The sequence below is a fragment of the Cervus elaphus genome, chromosome 23, assembly GCF_910594005.1.
Source record: "Cervus elaphus chromosome 23, mCerEla1.1, whole genome shotgun sequence".
NCBI classification, from domain to species: domain Eukaryota; kingdom Metazoa; phylum Chordata; class Mammalia; order Artiodactyla; family Cervidae; genus Cervus; species Cervus elaphus.
The window spans coordinates 53,277,956-53,297,006 of NC_057837.1; the positions used below are offsets into that span (position 1 = coordinate 53,277,956).

At 42.3% G+C, this 19,051-nt stretch overlaps 1 protein-coding gene across 6 annotated transcripts in view; it reads left to right on the top strand.

The window, feature by feature from the left end:
* Positions 1-19,051, top strand: part of LOC122681516 (tyrosine-protein phosphatase non-receptor type substrate 1-like) — a 122,612-nt gene that overhangs the window by 99,634 nt on the left and 3,927 nt on the right. For 5 of the 6 annotated variants that reach the window (XM_043883693.1, XM_043883691.1, XM_043883689.1 and 2 more), the window contains 3 exons: positions 11,355-11,711; positions 17,504-17,824; positions 18,591-18,920. In XM_043883693.1, the coding sequence (XP_043739628.1) occupies positions 11,355-11,711; positions 17,504-17,824; positions 18,591-18,920 (1,008 nt within the window). The remainder of the gene's footprint in view (positions 1-11,354; positions 11,712-17,503; positions 17,825-18,590; positions 18,921-19,051) is intronic. The other variant, XM_043883692.1, reaches the window with a different exon arrangement.

Here is a 19,051-nt window from a genome sequence, read left to right on the forward strand (position 1 = left end):
TGTAGTGAAATAATTGGCCCAATGGTGACTCATGGCTATTCAACTCATAACTTGCTGTCCAATCATAATCAATCACCCAGATTCTTTTTTTAAACGTTTTATTTTGTATTGGAATATTCTCAATTAAAAATACTATGATAGTTTCAGGTAGACAGTATAGGGACTTAACCATATGTACATTTGTATCCATTCTCACACTAATTCTCCTCCCATCCAGACTGCTACATAACATTGACCAGAGTTCCTTGTGCTCTACACTTGCATATACACAATGCAATACATTGCATTAACTCTATAGATTACTTCAGGTCAGTCAGTCAGTTCAGTCACTCAGTCATGTCCGACTCTTTCCAAGCTATGGATTGCAGCATGCGAGGCTTCCCTGTCCATCACCAACTCCCGGAACATGCACAAACTCATATCCATTGAGTTGGTGACGCCATCCATTTTATCCTCTGTCATCCCCTTCTCCTCCTGCTTTCAATCTTTCCCAGCATCAGGGTCTTTCCAGTGAGCGAGTTCTTTCCATCAGGAGGCCAAAGTATTGGAGTTTCAGCTTCAGCATCAGTCCTTCCAGTGACTATTCAGGACTGATTTCCTTTAAGAATGACTGCTTGGATCTCCTTGCAGTCCAAGGGACTCTCAAGAGTCTTCTCCAACACCACAGCTCAAAAGCATCAAATGTTCGTCACTCAGCTTTCTTTATAGTCCAACTCTCACATCCATACATGACTACTGGAAAAACCATAGCTTTGACTAGATGGACCTTTTTTGGTAAAGTAATGTCTCTGCTTTTTAATATGCTGTCTAGGCTTGTCATAGCTTTTCTTCCAAGGAGCAAGCACCTTTTAATTTCATGGCTGCAATCACCATCTGCAATGATTTTGGAGCTCAAGAAGGTAAAGTTTACCACTGTTTCCATTGTTTCCCTATCTATTTGCCTAAAGTGATGGGAGCAGATGCCATGATCTTAGTTTTTTGAATGTTGAGTTTTAAGTCAACTTTTTCACTCTTCTCTTTCACTTTCATCAAGAGGTTCTTTAGTTCTTCTTCACTTCTTGCCATAAGGGTGGTGTCATCTGTGTATCTGAGGTTATTGATTTTTCTCCCAGCTATTTTGATTTCAGCTTGTGCTTTATCCAGCCTGGCATTTCGCATGATGTACTCTGCATATAAGTCAAATAAGCAGGGTGACAATATACAGCCTTGACGTGCTCCTTTCTCAATTTGGAACCAGTCTATTGTTCCATGTTCAGGTCTAACTGTTGCTTCTTGACCTGCACACAGATTTCTCAGGAGGCAAGTAAGGTGGTCTGGTATTCCCATCTCTTGAAGAATTTTCCACAGTTTGTTGTGATCCACACAGTCAAAAGGCTTGGCATAGTCAATAAAGCAGAAGTAGATGTTTTTCTGGAACTCTTTCTTTTTGATGATCCACCAGGTGTTGGCAATTTGATCTCTGGTTACTCTGCCTTTTCTAAATCCAACTTGAACATCTATAAGTTCACAATTCACATACCACTGAAGCCTGGCTTGGAGAATCTTGAGTATTACTTTACTAGCATGTGAGATGAGTGCAACTGTGCAATAGTTTGAACATTCTTTGGCATTGCCTTTCTTTGGGATTGGAATGAAAACTGACCTTTTCCAGTCCTGTGGCCACTGCTGAGTTTTCCAAATTTGCTGGCATATTGAGTGCAGCACTTTCACAGCATCATCTTTTAGCATTTGAAATAGCTCAACTGGAATTCCATCACTTCCACTAGCTCTGTTTGTAGTGATGCTTCCTAAGGCCCACTTGACTTCACATTCCAGAATGTCTGGCTCTAGGTGAGTGATCACACCATCGTGCTTATCTGGGTCATGAAGATGTTTTTGTATAGTTCTTCTGTGTATTCTTGCCACCTCTTCTTAATATCTTCTGCTTCTGTTAGGTCCGTACCATTTCTGTCCTTTATTGAGCCCATTTTTCATGAAATGTTAACTTGGTATTTCTAATGTTCTTGAAGAGATCCCTAGTCTTTCCCATTCTATTGTTGTCCTCTATTTCTTTGCATTGATCTCTGAGGAAGGTTTTCTTATCTCTCCTTGATATTCTTTGGAACTCTGCATTCAGATGGGTATATCTTTCCTTTTCTCCTTTGCCTTTAGCTTTTCTTCTTTTCTCAACTATTTGTAAGGCCTCCTCAGACAACCATTTTGCCTTTTTGAATATCTTTTTCTTGGGGATGGTCTTGATCACTACTTCCTGTACAATGTCATGAACCTCCATCCATAATTCTTTGGGCACTCTGCCTATCAGATCTTATCCCTGGAATCTATTTGTCACTTCCACTGTATGATTGTAAGGGATTTGATTTAGGTCATACATGAATGGTCTAGTGGTTTTCCCTATTTTCTTTCCATTTAAGTCTGAATTTAAGCCACAGTCAGCTCCCGGTCTTGTTTTTGCTGACTATATAGAGCTTCTCCATCTTTGGCTGCAAAGAATATAATCAAACTGAATTCAGTATTGACCATCTGGTGATGTCCATGTGTAGAGTCTTTTCTTGTGTTGTTGGAAGAGGGTGTTTGCTATAACCAGTGCATTCTCTTGGGAAAATTCTGTTAGCCTTTGCCCTCTTCATTTTGTACTCCAAGGCCAAATTTGCCTGTTACTCCAGGTACCTCTTGACTTCCTACTTTTGCATTCCAGTCCCCCATGATGAAAAGGACATCTTTTTGGGGTGTTAGTTCTAGAAAGTCTTGTATTCAGACCTTAGTGGTTTTGTATTCAGACCTTCAATGTTAGTGGTTGGGACATAGACTTGGATTATTATGATATTGAATGGCTTGCCTTGAAAATGAACAGAGATCATTCTGTCATTTTTAAGATTGCACCCAAGTACTGCATTTTTGACTCTTTTGCTTACTCTGAAGGCTATTTCTTCTAAGATATTCTTGCCCATAGTAGTAGATGACATGGTCATCTGAATTAGATTCACCTATTCCAGTCCATTTTAGTTCACTGATTCCTCAAATGCCAATGTTCTCTCTTGCCATCTCCTGTTTGACCACTTCCAATTTACCTTGATTCATGGACCTAACATGCCAGGTTCCTATGCAATATTGTTCTTTATAGCATCAGACTTTACTTCCATCACCTGCCATATCCACAAGTGGGCATTGTTTTTGCTTTGGCTCTGTCTCCTTTCTGCAGTTATTTCTCCACTCTTCTCCAGTGGCAATATTGGGCACCTACTGACTGGGGGAGTTCAGCTTCCAGTGTCATATCTTTTTGTCTTTTCATACTGTTCATGGAGTTCTCAAGGGATGAATACTGAAGTGGTTATTCCCTTCTCCAGTGGACCACGTTTTGCAAAAACTCTCCACCATGACGCATCCATTTTGGGTGGCCCTACATGGCATGGATCATAATTTCATTGAGTTATACAAGGCTGTGGTTCATGTGATCAGTTTGATTAGTTTTCTGTAATTGTGGTTTTCATTCTGTCTGCCCTCTGAAGGATAAAGATAAGAGGTTTATGGAAGCTTCCTGATGAAAACTGACTGTGGGGAAAAACTGGGTCTTGTTCTGATGGGTGGGGCCATGCTCAGTAAATCTTTAATCCAATTTTCTGTTGTTGTGCTGGGCTGTGTTCCCTCCCTGTTATTTGACCTGAGACAAAACTATGGTGGGAGTAATGAAGATAATGGTGACCTCCTTCAAAAGATCTTTTGCAGGCATTACTGTACTCAGTGCCCCTGACCCTGCAGCATGCCACTATCGACCCACTCCTCTGCCAGAAACTCTTCTACACTCACAGGCAAGTCTGGATCAGTCTCTTGTGGGGTCACTGCTCCTTTCTCCTGGGTCCTGGGGCACACAAGGTTTTGTTTGTGCCTCCCAAAAGTCTGTTTCCCCAGTCCTGTGGAAGTTCTGTAATCAAATCCTGCTGGCCTCCAAAGTCAAATTCTCTGGGGATTCCCTGTCCCTTTGCCAGATCCCCAGGTTGGGAAATCTGTTGTGGGTCCTAGAACTTAACACTGTGATAATTTATTTGGCATAATTGTTCTGCAGTTTGTAGGTTGTCTGCTCAGTGGCTCTATGGTGGGGTTAAGGGTAGTATAGTCACTTTAACAATATTCATTCTTCCAATCTGAGAATGTGGTGTATCTTTCCTTATGTGAAGAACCAGAGATCAAATTGCTAGCATTCATTGGATCATGGTGAAAGCAAAGAAATTCCAGAAAAACATCTACTTCTGTTTCATTGACTAGGCTAAAGCCATTGACTGTGTGGATCACAACAAACTGTGGGAAATTCTCAAAGGGATGGGAATACCATAACACCTTAACTGTCCTCTGAGAAACCTGTATGTGTCTCCAGAAGCAACAGTTAGAACCGAACATGGAACAACAGACTGGTTCCAAATTGGGAAAGGAGTACGTTAAGGCTGTATATTGTCACCCTGCTTATTTAACTTGTATGCAGAGTACACCATGTGAAATGCTGGGCTGGATGAATCACAAGCTGGAATCAAGATTGTTGGGAGAAATATCAACAAGCTCAGATATGCAGAGAATAGCACTCTAATGGCAGAAAGTGAAGAGGAAATAAAGGGCCTCTTGATAAGGGTGAAAGAGGAGAGTGAAAAAGCTGACTTGAAACTCTAAATTCAAAAAACTAAGATCATGACATCTGGTCCCGTCACTTCATGGCAAACACAATGGGAGAAAAGTAGAAGCAGTGATAGATTTTATTTTCTTGGGCTCCAAAGTCACCATGGATGGTGACAGCAACCATGAAATTAAAATATGCTCCTTGGAAGAAAAGACAGCATATTAAAAACCAAAAGCATAAGTATAGTCAAAGCTGTGACTTTTCCAGTAGTCATGCACAGATGTGAGAGTTGGACCATAGAGAAGGCTGAGCACTGAAGAACGGATGCTTTGATGTGTGGTGCTGGAGAAGACTCTTGAGAGTCCTTTGGACTGCAAGGAGATCAAAGCAGTCAATCCTAAAGGAAATCAACTCTGAATATTCAATAAAATGACTGATGCTGAAGTTGAAACTCTAGTCCTAGATCCTGATGCTGGGAACGATTGAAGGCAAAAGAAGGGGGCAGCAGAAGATGAGATAGTTAGCATCACCAACTCAATGGACATGAATTTGAGCAAACTCTGGGAGATAGTGAAGGACAGGGGAGCTTGGCATGCTGCATTCTATGGGTTTGCAAAGAATTGGACACAAATTAGCAACTCAATGACATGTGCCTTCTTCGGTTTCTTTCAACAGCATCTTATAGTTTTCAGAGTACATGTCTTTTATCTACTTAGGAATGTTGATTTTTAGGTATTGTATTTTTTCTGATGTGATGGTAAGTGGGATTGTTTCTTTCATTTTTCTTTCTGATCTTTTGTTGTTGTATAGAAATGTAACAGATTTCTATGTATTAGTTTTATATCCTGCAACTTTATCAAATTCATTGATGAGTTCTATTAGTTTTCTGGTGGCATCTTTTTGTTTGTTTGTTGTCTTTTCTTCACTTTAATGAAGAGAATTTATTACAGTGAGTTCATTAAAGTGTTATTGAAGGATAAAATGCAAACAAAACAAAGCAGTAATATGTCAATCATGAGTGAGGAAAGAAGCTAGTACACCAAGGGTCTGAGGAGTATAAAGGGAACAGCCAAGCATTTAGGGCAAAGAGAATTTTACTAACCAGTATTGAGTCAGATGAGTATTGACTAAGATGAATAGAAGACAGAAAATAGAGCAGTGATCTCACCCCAAAAGCAAAGTATTCAAGTGTGGGTTTGGATCAGAAACAATATTTTAATAGGCTAAGCTCTATAGTGAGGAAAGACTATATGTGAGGAGTCCTAGGTATTGACTCCTAGGTATTTTATACTTAGCTAATATGTAGCTATTATAAGTGAAGTTGCTAGCTTAATTTCTTTTTTGGATTCACTGTCACTAGTATGTAGGAAAAAAACCTGATTTTTGTGTGGTGACTTTGTATCTCAAAACTTTGCCAAATTTACTTATTAGATTTACCAGTTTTTAATGTTGGAGTCTTTAGAATTGCTACATGGAAATCATGTCACACACAAACAAGATCATTTCACTTCTTTCCAATTTGAATACCTTTTATACATATTGCTTAATTAATTGCTTTTCTCTGAACTTCCAGTATTGTGTTGACTAGAAGTGGCAAAAGTGGGCATGTCTTATTCCCAGTTTTGGAAAAGATTTCAGAATTTCACCATCGATGAGGCTGTTAATGTGGGGTTTTATATACAAATTCATTTATTGGGCAATTTTCCATCTACTTCTAGTTTATTGATTTCTTATCATGAAAAATGTTAACTTTTGTTAAGTCCTTTTTCTGCATTAATTTTTTTCTCTTTATTCTATTAAAGTGGTAAAATACATGGTTTGATTTTCTTATTGTTGTTTAGTTGCCAGGTCATGCCTGATTCTTTGTGACCCCATGGACTGCAGCACACCAGTGCATATATTTTCATGTGTTGAACCATTTTTATATTTCAGCAATATATCCCAGTTTGTCCTGGTGCATAATTCTTTTAATATGTTATTGAATTGGGTTTTCTAACATTTTATTGAGGATTGCTGCATCAACAGTCATGTGAGTTATTGGTCTGTGCCCATTCTTCTATCAATAGAGATTTAGATCACTTCCGTGTCTTGGCTATTGTGGATAGTGCTATGAACACTGGAGCACATATAACCTTTTGGATCATGTTTTTCTGCAGATTTGTGCCCACAAGTGGATCGTATGATAGCTCTATTTTTAGTTTTTCAAGAAACTTTCATACTATTCTCCACAGTGGCTGTACCAATTTACATTCCCACCAACAGTGTAGGAGGGTTCCCTTCTCTCCACACCCTCTTCAGCATTTATTGTTCATGGATTTTTTGATGATAGCCATTCTAACTGGTATGAGGTGATATCTCATTGTAGTTTTGATTTGCATCTCTCTAACATTTAAGCAATGTTGAGCAGCTTTTTATGTGCTTTTTGGTCGTCTGTATGTCTTCCTTGGAGAAATGTCTATTTAGGTTTTTTCCCCATTTTTTGTTTGGGATGTTTGTTTGTTTTTGTTACTTAGCTGCATGACCTGTCTATAAATTTTGGATTCTAATCCTTTGTTGGTCACATTATGTGCAATTATTTTCTCCCAAAATATGGTTATCTTTTCATTTTGTTTATTGTTTCTTTGCTGCACAAAAGCTTTTGAGGGTGATTATGTCTCATTTGTTTATCTTTGTTTTTACTTCTTGGAGTTGGATGGAAAAAGATATTGCTGCTTTTAATTCAAGGAATGTTTTGTCTTTGTTTTGCTGTGTTTTATTGTGTCTGGTATTAAATTTATGTCTTTAAACTAGTTTATTTTTGTTTATGGTATTAGAAAATGTTCTAATTTCATTTTTTTTTCACATGTAGCTATCCTGTTTTCCCTGCACCATTTACTGAAGGGACTGTCTATCCTCCATTGTACAGTCTTAGTACATATATGCAATAGATCATTACTCATCCATTAAAAAGAATGAAATAATGCCATTTGAAGCAAAATGAGTGGCCCAAGAAATTGTCATACTGAGTGAAGTGAGTCAGAGAGAGAAAGGGAAATATAAGATAACACTAATATATGGGATAAAATATGAGACAAATGAACTTATTTACAAAACATAAACCTTGTGTTTCTTTCAGACTTAGAGAATAAATTTATGGTTATGAGGGCAGAAGGGTTTGGGAGAGGGATAGATAGGGAGCTTGGGACTGACATATACAGACTGTTGTGTCTAAAATGGATAACTAATGAAGAACTACTGTATAGCACATGAAAATCTGCCCAATATTATGTAGCAGCCTAAATGAGAAAAGAATTTGAAAAAGAGAGATATTGGTCTGTATTTTCTTGTTATGCCTTTATGTCACTGTGATATCTGGATCATGCCAATAGAACTCTGAAAGAATTGAAAAGTCCTCCCACCTCTTAAGACTTTTTTTGAAGAGGAATACTGTTAGTTTTCTTTAAAACTTTGGAAGCATTCACTAGTGAAGACAAGTAATTTTGGGCCTTTCTTTGTTGGGAGGTTTTTTATTAATAATTGAATCTGATTGCTAGTTACAGGTCTACTCTAATTTTTTATTTCTTCATAATTCAGCTTCAGTATTATGTCCTTACAAGAATTTGTCCAATTTATCTATGTTATCCAATTTTTTTGGTGTTTAATCATTCATAGAACTGTTTTAAAATCCCTTTTATTTCTTTGACATTATTAGTATGTTTTTCATTTCTGATTTTAGTTATTTGGGTTGCCACTCTCTGTTTTTTTCCCTTAGGCAATCTAGCTAAATTTGCTTAATTCTATTGATCTTTTTGAAGAATCCCTCTTGGCTTTGTTTATTTTCTCTGCTACACTATTCACATTTTACTTTTCTCTTCAATAATCTCAGCTATTTTCTTTCATTTGCAAACTTTCGGTTTGGGGTTTACTTTTCTCTTCTTTCTCTAGTTTCTTGCAGTGTAAAGTTCTTCAATGTCTGCATGTTCAGCCATAAATTTCCCATTAGGGCTGCTTTCTGTGCATCTCATGTGTATTCATAGTATGTGTTTATGTTTTCATTTGTCTCCAAGTGTTTTCTAAGTTCCCTTGTGATGTTTCTTCCTTGACATGTTGATTTTTGAAGAGCATGCTGTTTGAGTTCTATGTACCTGTGACTATTTTATTTCCTCTTCTGTCATTGATCTAGTTTAATTCTACAGTTTGAAGAGCATTTCTTTCAGTTTCAATAAATTGCCTTGTCATTCTTCGTGTGTGACAATGACACATTTATAGATTTTTTGTTATGGCAACTGGTTTATGTAGCTGTAGACACAAAATAGCCCCCTGACATAGGAGGAACATCAAAATTGCTGAGTGCTAGGATGTGAAGCTCACCTCCTCCCACAAATACATCAAAAACACATCTACATGTGGGATGATTCTCACAGAATGTCTACTGAATGCTGGCAGAGGATCTCAGACATCTGGAAGGGCAATAAAATCTCTGTGTATATGGGTGAGATGAAAGAAAAGAGAAGAAAAAAAGAAAGAAAGGAATCAGGATGGGACCTGTACACTTGGAGGGAGCTATGAAAGAGGAAAGGTTCCTGTAACCTGGGAAGTACCCCCAGTGGCAAGGAGATCAGCTGGGATATGGGGAAACTCAGAGCCTTGAAGGAGAGTGTAGCAACCAGTTTGCAGCAGCTGGAACATTGAGAGATATGCACAGACGGTCAGTGCAACTGCCCTACGCGTCCCAGCCTGCTTGTCTGCTGGTAAGGGCAGGGGCAGGGTTTGAAGCTCACCCCCACTTTGGAGCAGTTTTTTTGCCACTGTCATCCTGGGCTCCAGGTGGAGTCATGAGCTGCTTCTACTCCCATCGCGTGCTCTGGGGGCACGCATGCGCCACCACTGCCATGAAGAACTCCAAACTGGGTATCAGACACCACATAGGCACACCCCCATAAGGGAATAATGGCCAGCTCATGCTGAAAAAGAGGTGACAGGCATATGTACTAGAAACAGCCCTTGCACCAGAAATATTAAACCCACACAGTCTACACGTGGATGCTCCCATGTATAAACAGCCCTCCAAGACCACAGGAGATAATTGTTTTTCCTAAACTTCCAGAATAAGAGAAATATAAGTAAAATGAAGAAGCAGAGGAACCATGCCCAGTTAAAAGATCAAGAAAATTCACCTGCGAAAGAAAATGAAATAGACCTCTTTAGTCTAATAGACAATAATTTCAAAAAGGAGATAATGAAAATGCTGAAGGAAATAAGAGAGAACCCAAATAAACAAAAGAAGAAAGGAAAAAGGAGACATAAGACCAGTATTACACAAGTATAAGAAAAAATAAGGAAATCTATGAACAGTTAAATTTGAACAAATTCAACAACTTAAAAGAAATGGAAGTTTCTAGAAAAATGCAGTCCACGAGCTGGATGTTGTGGCCAAAGAGAGATAGACAGGTATACCTGTGTATGAAATAGAAACAGACTCACGGACATAGAGAATGGAGTTTCAGTTGTCAAGGTAGATGGGGTAGGGGTTAGGTAAGCTATTATACACAGAAAGGATAAAAAAACAAGATCCTACTGTACAGCACAGAGAAGTATATTCAGTATCACGTGATAAAAACAATGGAAGAGAATATATTTAAAACGTATGTGTATAACTGAGTCACTTTCTATACAGCGAAATTAGCACGGCATTGTAAATAGATATACTTCAATTAAAGCAAGTTATAAGTCAAGTAAACAAAACATAGACCACCAAAGAGATCTATGTCCTAATACTCACCAGTGAATGTTTTACTTTACACGGCAAAAAAATTTTGTAAAAGTGATTAAGAATCTTGCTATGGGAAGAATATCCTTGATTATCAATGTAAGCCTAATATAATCTTATAAGAAGGAGGCAGGAAAGCCAAAGTTAGAGGACAAGTGAAATGGAAGCACAACTGGAGTCATAAGAAGGTAGAAACCTTGAGAAAAAGAATGTAGACAGTCTCAAGAATTTGGAGAGGCAATGATCAGAGCCTCTAGATGAAATGTAACCGAGTTGACTCCTTGATTTTAGTTCAGTAATACTGTTTTTGGTCCCTTCATATCCAGAATCATAAGATAATAAAACTGTCACTGTTAGTCACTAAATTTTCTATAATTTATTACAGCTACCTTAGGTAACTAATATAAGATGACTGTGTCATTGGAAAAAATCCCAAGGAGTTGAAACAAAGCTTTACATTCTTCATAAATTAAGTGTTCATTGTGTGTTGGGAGTTCTGAGCATCAATGTCACTCAAGTATCCAGGTTGTTGGAGCCAATTCTATCATGAGTATGTAGATTGCTGGGGAGGAGAGAAGCTGGCCCATAAAGGTACTTATCGTTTAATGAATCACAGACAAAATACACGCATCACTTCTCACAACTCAGTGATCTAAGAGGTCATGTGGTCCCACCTAATGCAAAGGACAGAAGTGCAGCACTCCCTGAGGACACACAGTGAACACCCAGGAATACTGGATCATGACACTTCCAGAGAGGGCTCAAGGCCTCAGTCCCAGTCTCTGCCACATCACTGACCTCTGTGCCTCAGCTCCTCACTTGTGTTAGTGTCTCACATTACAGACTCATTGTGCAAGCTACATGCAATGTACATGCCGTGTGCTGAGTTTAAGGCCCATTCAAGGTGCATTCAGACAATGAACGCTGTTGTTGATAAACACTTGAGAAAACCTACAGGATCACATGAGGGTGAATAAATAACTACTTTGTGTCTTCCTCCAGGAGCGGCAGGTGTGGGGGAGCTGCAGGTGATTCAGCCTGAGAGGTCTGTGTCAGTTGCAGCAGGAGAGACGGCCACTCTGCGCTGCACCGTGACCTCCCTGAGCCCCGTGGGGCCCTTGAAGTGGTTCAGGGGAACTGGGCCAGGCCGGGAGTTAATCTACAGTCAAAAAGAAGCCCCTTTCCCCAGAGTTACAAATGTTTCAGATACCACAAAGAGAAACAACATGGACTTTTCCATCCGCATCAGTAACATCACCCCGGCAGACACTGGTGTCTACTACTGTGTGAAGTTCCGGAAAGGAGAACATGGTAACATGGAGTTTAAGTCTGGACCAGGCACTCATCTCACTGTGAGTGGTGAGTATGTCCTGGGTGTCCTTCATCCCCTGGTCTCTGACAAGTCAACAAGAATGCCCTTCACTCTTTGAACAAAAAAAGGAATCCGGTACAACAGTGACCAGGACATGATCTGATTCTACTCCCTTCTACAAATCAGAGTATTTGAGGCCATGACGGTTGTGCTATTTGCTCAAGGCCCCTCAGCTGGTCAACACGGGAAAAGTCTGGATCCCCCATCTACCTGGATCCACAGTCCTTGTCTTTTCCATCACATTCAGTCCGTTGATTCCAGGGATAAGGGAAATGAAAGTCTCAGTGACTTGCTCCTTGACAGGCCAGGCCTCACTTCTTACCTCTGGAGAGTGCACCCTCAGTGTGGCTGAGTCTTCTCTTTATTCAGCACTTATTGAGCACCTACTGTGTGCCAGGCCCTGCTCTGGATGCTGTGGAAACAGCAGTGAACAAAGCAGACAAGGGCTCTTCTCCCTTGAGGCTTATGTCCTCTCCCCTTCTGAAGAGGAGAAATCCATCCAGGGCAGGGAGGAGAGATGTGTTTCTTTATTTTCTATTCAGACTATCACACTGAAAAGAGATTCTAAGAGACACAGTTTCAGTGTTTATTCTGATGGCCCTGACTGGAGACTAGACTGAGAGGTTGGGTGTTTCCAGAGGATCTGTTGAAAAAATCCTTCTGTCATTCACAGATTGACTCACATAGTCACTGAAGTCTCCCAGCATCTCAGAATGTCCCTTCTCAGGGAAGCAATTCTCCATGTGGGTGAGTTAGGAGCTGGAGCAGCCCTATTGGGGCAGAAAAAGTGTTTATTTAGATTTTTCTGACAAATACCCTGAATCCTGGACTCTCAGAACAGGATGGATCTCTAGACACCATCCTCCCAAACCCCCTTGTACAGATGGTGGCCAAGGCCAGGAGATGACAGGGGTCCAGACCACAGTCACATAGACAATGAGAGGATCCATTAGGAACCCAAACTGATTCCAAGCCAGTCTCTTTCCTGCACCAGCACTGGAACTCCTTTCATGGAAGAGACTTGCACACACAAGATGCAGAATAAAATTTCCTTGAGCCATGAAACAGGCTCTTTTCATTGCTTTCCCCCAAGGTTCAGAAGGCCCCTCACATTCAGACCCTGAGCCTGAGGTGCCTGGAAAACTCTTCCTGCTTTCAGCTGCATGATCCAAAAACTCTCATTCCATATCACCACCTAGAGTTGCCCTGTTTTTCTTTTTTTTTCTATGTGAGAGTATTTATTCTTTTTTTTTTTTTTTAATTAGTTGGAGGCTAATTACTTTACAATATTGTAGTGGTTTTTGTCATACATTGACATGAATCAGCCATGGATTTACATGCACTCGGCATATGGCAACACCAACATTCATCTTACAGTCTCTTGTTGATGGACACTAAGTTGTTCCTAACCTTGGGCTACTGAAACAGTGCTGAAGGGATAACATTTCCATGTGTCACTCTCCTCAGAGGAGAAATATCCACTGGAAATGGCATTGCTAGTTTAGACAGCATGAGGATTTTAATTTGTGTGACAGTATTGCCAAATTTCCCTTCTAGTCATGGTAGCAAATGAATCTCCCCAAACCTCTAGACATCAGCAGGGCAGGTGGCTTTATCGTGATTTTGCAGATATTACTGAACTTCCCAGCTGGTGGATCCCCTGCTCAGTCTCAATACAGCTAGTAAGTGGCTCCCCCACCTCTCAGATCTGCTGGCTTCCAGGGCTGTTCATCCTCTTCCTCAGGCTGCCTGCCAGATGATCCCCTGGATAAGAAAGGAGGGAGGGGAGGGGAGGAGCAGCCTGTCAGATGGTGATTCCTCCTTAGGCATTTGCTCATTATAAACAGTGTTCAGAAGGAAGGGTTGTCTGTTTTCCATTTTACAGATGAGGACCCTGAGGTTCAGAGAGGGGACTTGATTTGTGAATAGCTAGAGGAGCCAAGATTGAACCCTAAACACTCACAGTGTCATAGCCCTGCTCTCTGCACACCCCACTGTGCTTGTCAACGTATGGAGAAAGCTCCAACCCCATCCTCTTAAAAGCTTGTTTTGTCCTCTCCTTTAGAAATAAACACTTTAAAAAGTCCTGTAAGGGAGGCAAGTCCAGTTTTACAACCCAGATGAGATAGATCATCCAGTGTTGTGTGATGTGCTGAAATGTTCCTCAATGACAGGGATCAACACTCTTAAAAACCATGCTCGCTTCGGCAGCACATGTACTAGCACTCTTAAAAGCATCAGGAGATTTTCTCCCCATTGTTGTGATGTTGCCCCTTCACTAGGCCTCCTGTGGAGCAGGTCTGGGAAGGGTGGTGTGGACAGAGTCCAGAGGGGCCAGTGTGACCCCAGCAGCACTGGGCATGCCCATTCCTGGTTCTGCAGACTGAGGATGAGGAGGGGGAGGTGTTTCCTAGAGGGAGTGGGGCCCCGTGTGAGCAAGAGTTCCTAGTCCAGACTTAGGTGTCAGGAGTCCATGTCTTCCCTTGTGGCTTCAGGGTCCCCAGGCCTGGGCCCTCAGAGGCCTCTCCTCCCTGTAGTCTTTTGAAGTCAAGAATCTGAGGGAAAAGGGGAGGGTGGTGGTCAGTCTGGGGGCTCCTGAAGGTGGGCACTTGCTCTGCTAATGAACCTGAAGCACGGTTCAGGTTCACTTTCATGGAAAGTGAAAGTGAAAGTCGCTCAGTTGTGTCCAACTCTTTGCGACCCCATGGACTATAACAGTCCATGGAATTCTCCAGGCCAGAATGCTGGAGTGGGTAGCCTTCCCCCTCTCCAGGTGATCTTTTCAACCCAGGGATCAATCCCAGGTCTCCCGCATTACAGGTGGATTCTTTACCAGCAGAGCCACAAGGGAAACATGGAGGTGACAGGAAACACTGGGACACAGTGGGGAGTGAGAGGAGACGGTCTCTTCATTTCTCTCTGCGTCAGTTTTCTCTTCGTACAATCGCGGTCCTCATGGTCTCCTTTCAGGAGAATTAGAAGTGTTTGAGGTGCTCTGTCTAAATCACCAGCACAGAGTAGGTTCTCCCAATTCAGGTGTTATTTCAAAGCTGAGACCCAGCTCCCTGAGCTTGTCCCCATTCCTCACCTGTAAAAAAGGATAATCACACAACCTTTGCAGGGTGTCCTGAGGGTACAATGACCTGTAACAGCACCACCCCTCAGAGGGCGATGGTGCTGTCCATCCCAGGAGGGCAGTGGGATCCTGGGAACGTCTCAGTTTCCCTATCTGTGAAATAGTTGTAATTACATTACCTTTCAAGAATCTGTGATGACGGGAGAGGGTCTAGAAAGCCCTGGGCTCAGGGCACTGTGGTTGAGAGCCTGGGCCATACCCCTGCCTGGGCCCCCATCCCGGCTCTGCCCTGTCCCGGCTCTGGGACCTCTGACGAGTCCTTCCCAACACTGCGCCAGTGTCCTCGTCCCTCAGTGACAGCCCCATCCTAACAGAGTAGCTGCAGGGATTGAATGAGGGACGCATGTCAAGTGATTAGAGCAGAGCCTGGCATGTCTTCCACCAACATGAGCTCTGATGTGCCAAAGCCAGAGGATGTTCTATGGGCCACTTTCCCTCTAAGACTAAGTACAACTAGGGTTGGTGTGGGACTAGGTACCTTTCAACTTCAACCATTCATGACATCACCTGGGAGCTGGTGAAAAGATCCCCAGACCCTGGCTCTACCCTAGAAACTCTGATTTAAGTGCACAGACATGGTCTGGGCAGCTGAGTGTCTTAACTCCTGCGGAGGACGCTGGTGTCCAGCCAGGGCACAGGAGCCCAGAGCTACGTGTTCTCTGGGATCACAGAGGGAGAGAGCTGCAGTTTTCCCCTGATAGACGTGGACCCCTCTGGTGCCTGGGTTGAAAGAACAGCTCTCACAGGGGTCGGTGCTTCAGAATAGACTGTGATATTGACAGATCTTAGGAGGCCCAAGAAAATCATCCCAAGTGGAGTGGTAGGAATAAATCCCACCTCCAACCAAGCTCTCCTGATCTGAAAGGGTATTCTTCCCTACTCAGGCCACCCTGTGCAGACATGAGCTTCATCACTGGGGAAACCTTCCCAACTTTAAACACAGGTGTCTAAACAGGTGCTAGAATCTCTACAAACACTCCCTGCTCAGCCAGGAGCCCTCCTGCCTCAAACGCCAGAGAGGCTCTGATGAAATCTGTCCTCCTTCCTTTCAACTTGCTTACAGATTCTGTAATGATCTGATCCACAGGAAAAGTACCTGTGGTCTCTTGTGTGTTTTGAAAGCCAATTTCCCGAACTTACCTCTTGAGGGGATTGTGTATTTTATAGGGGTCAGATTCATAATTTGGTGTTCCTACTATTTCTTTTCATGTTGATTTTTGCAAGGCAGCTGTATGGAGCAAGACTTGAGACTCTCCTTGGTGCTTCTATTGTGCTTTTGTTTTGCTTTCTCTTGCCAAAAATGTAGTTTCAGAACTAGAACGATCAGATCGTAGGATAACAATCACAGGTGTTACTAATTAAGCACCTACTGTGTGCCAGGCTCTTTATGTTACATACATCCTCACTCATCTTACAGATGGTGCTTGTATCCACTTTGTCCAGAAACAGTGAGGCTCCAGGATAAAGAACAGCGACATTAAAGTCAGTCTGTCCTGTGCAGTGAGGTGAGCTCTGACCTTACCTGCTGGCGGCCCCAGGCCAGCTGCATCCTTCCTGAGCCTCATCCTAGTATAGGGCCACTCTCAGTTCCCCGCTCAGGGTTGGTGGGAAGATTAGAGAGCCGAGGGTGGTTAAGAGTTCAGCCCGTCTTTAAGCTCTGAACAACTCTGGACAAGTGGTATCTAATCACAGTACTTTAAGGGGCATCCATGATGCTGGTGTTTGTTGGATTTGACATATTAAGGTAACTTCTAACTATGTCCTCAAATGTTTGAGTTTTAGGAAGCAAGTTAAATGTTTAGAAATGAAAATATTTGTTACATTTGCTGTCTGACAACTTATACACGGGATGTTGTGTAATAATGAACAATTTAGAGACACCCTACAGCACCCATCAACAGAGAGAAACCACCCTCATATTTGGTTTGCTGATTTGTGTATCTACAGATTTAATAACAGCTAAAAAATTAACCAGACTTCCCTGGTTGCTCAGACAGTAAAGAATTTTCCTGTAATGCAGGAGACCAGGGTTCAATCCCTGGGTCAGGAAGATCCCCTGCAAAGGAAATGGCTACCTACTCCAGTATTCTGGCCTGGAGAATTCCATGGACAGAGGAGCCAGGCAGGCTACAGTCCATGGGGTCATAAAGAATCAACTGAGACATAAAGAAACAGCTGAGCAGCTAACACACACACACACACACATATATAATAAATTAACCACCACTGGTTTCTCAGCACTCAGTAATCTTTCTTTTCAACCCAGTACTAATCCAAGAGAAAAACCCAGACTCAGAAAAAATACCTTTTTGCACCATTCCTTTGAAATTCAGGGATTCATACATTGGTCCTACTGGAATATTCATGAAAAGAAAGACAATTGTGAAGGAAATTCATAAATTCCTGAGAGGACAGTTCTGCATATAAATACATTCTGGGTTAAACAGAGGTCTGTGTTTCTTTAGTTTTGTGAAGCACCTGACATTTTTCTCCCAGAAAAAATGCTTCCAGTGCCTGATTTAACCCTCACTGCAACAGTGAATTTAAAAATAATATATTTGCAATTTCTTAACATTGTCACAAGCTTTTTGTAGTGATGATAATCAAAATTATGTCCTTCATTTATAAATGTTTCTTTTGTAGCCAAGCCCTCTCCGCCCATGGTATCCGGCCCTACAGTGAGGGCTACACCTGAGCAGACAGTGAGCTTCACCTGCACATCCCACGGCTTCTCCCCCAGAAGCATCTCCCTGAAATGGTTCAAAAATGGCAATGCACTCTCAGCCTCCCAGACCAGCGTGGACCCACAGAAAGACAACGCTTCCTACAGCATCAACAGCACAACTAAAGTGCTGCTGGCCCCAGGGGACATTCGCTCCCAGGTCATCTGCGAGGTGGCCCACGTCACCCTGCAGGGGGGCCCTCCTCTCCGTGGGACTGCCAACTTGTCCGAGACCATCCGAGGTAGATGTCCCTTCTGTCAGCCCTAGCCCACACCTGCCCCCAAGACCCCAGCCTGCTCCTCCTCCTTGCCTTTTGCTTCAGGCCTTGAATTGCCTGAAATCTACTTCCTGACAGTCCTGTCCAATATAGCCCTTCTAGAAAGGGCTCCTAGAAGAGTTGGTAACTCCATTTTAATGAAAGTGCCAGATGTACAACTGCCATGTGCCAAGCACTGTGATAAGTAGTTTTCTTTATCAATGAAAGTGAAAGTGAAGTCTCAGTCGGGTCCGACTCTTTGAGACCCCATGGACTGTAGGCTACCAGGCTCCTCCGTCCATGGAATTTTCCAGGCAAGAGTACTGGAGTGGGTTGCCATTTCCTTCTCCAGGGGATCTTCCCAATCCAGGGATCAAACCTGGGTCTCCCGCACTGCAACCAGACGCTTTACCATCTGAGTATCTCCAATTACTGAGCAACTATGCTAAGCCCAGGACCCTATGTGCTTGGTGATTTCATTTATTTTGCTGCAGTCTTCCATTCCAACTGCATGCCAGAGGCTGAGCTTGTTGATTTCACACATTATAAACCTAATAGGAGGTCCCTGTCCTTGAGCAGTGTACTTTCACTGTGTTCAGTGACTTCATTCATATGCAAATAGACCCTCAGTGCTTGAGCACCTACTGCATGCCTGGCTCTGGGTGACTCCCTGGTTGTGCTGAGCTGTTATCCAACTCCTCCATGACCTGTGTGTTCCATAAGGTCAGAACTTCTTCCTGTGCTGTTTCAGTTCCACCCACCCTGAAGATTACTGGATACCCCACATCGGGGAACCAGGTGAACGTCACCTGTCAGGTGAACAAGTTCTACCCCCAGCGCCTACAGCTGACCTGGTTGGAGAACGGATATGTGTCCCAAACAGAACCGGCCTCGACCCTCGTAGAGAACAAGGATGGGACCTTTAACCATACAAGCTGGTTCCTGGTAAACTCCTCTGCCCACAGGAAGGCTGTGGTGCTCACCTGCCAGGTGGAGCATGACGGGCAGCCGGCGGTCTCCAAAAACCATACCCTGGAGGTCTCTGCTCCCCAGAAGGACCAGGACACAGGTCAAACCCCTGGTGAGGTCACCACTGCAACTCACCCAGGTGTTTGTCTTTTTTTTTTTTTTACTATTGAAGGTAGCAATTCATTCTTTTAAAAGAACAATCTAGAAGCCAATAGATATAAAATAGAACTTTAAAGTGAGTTC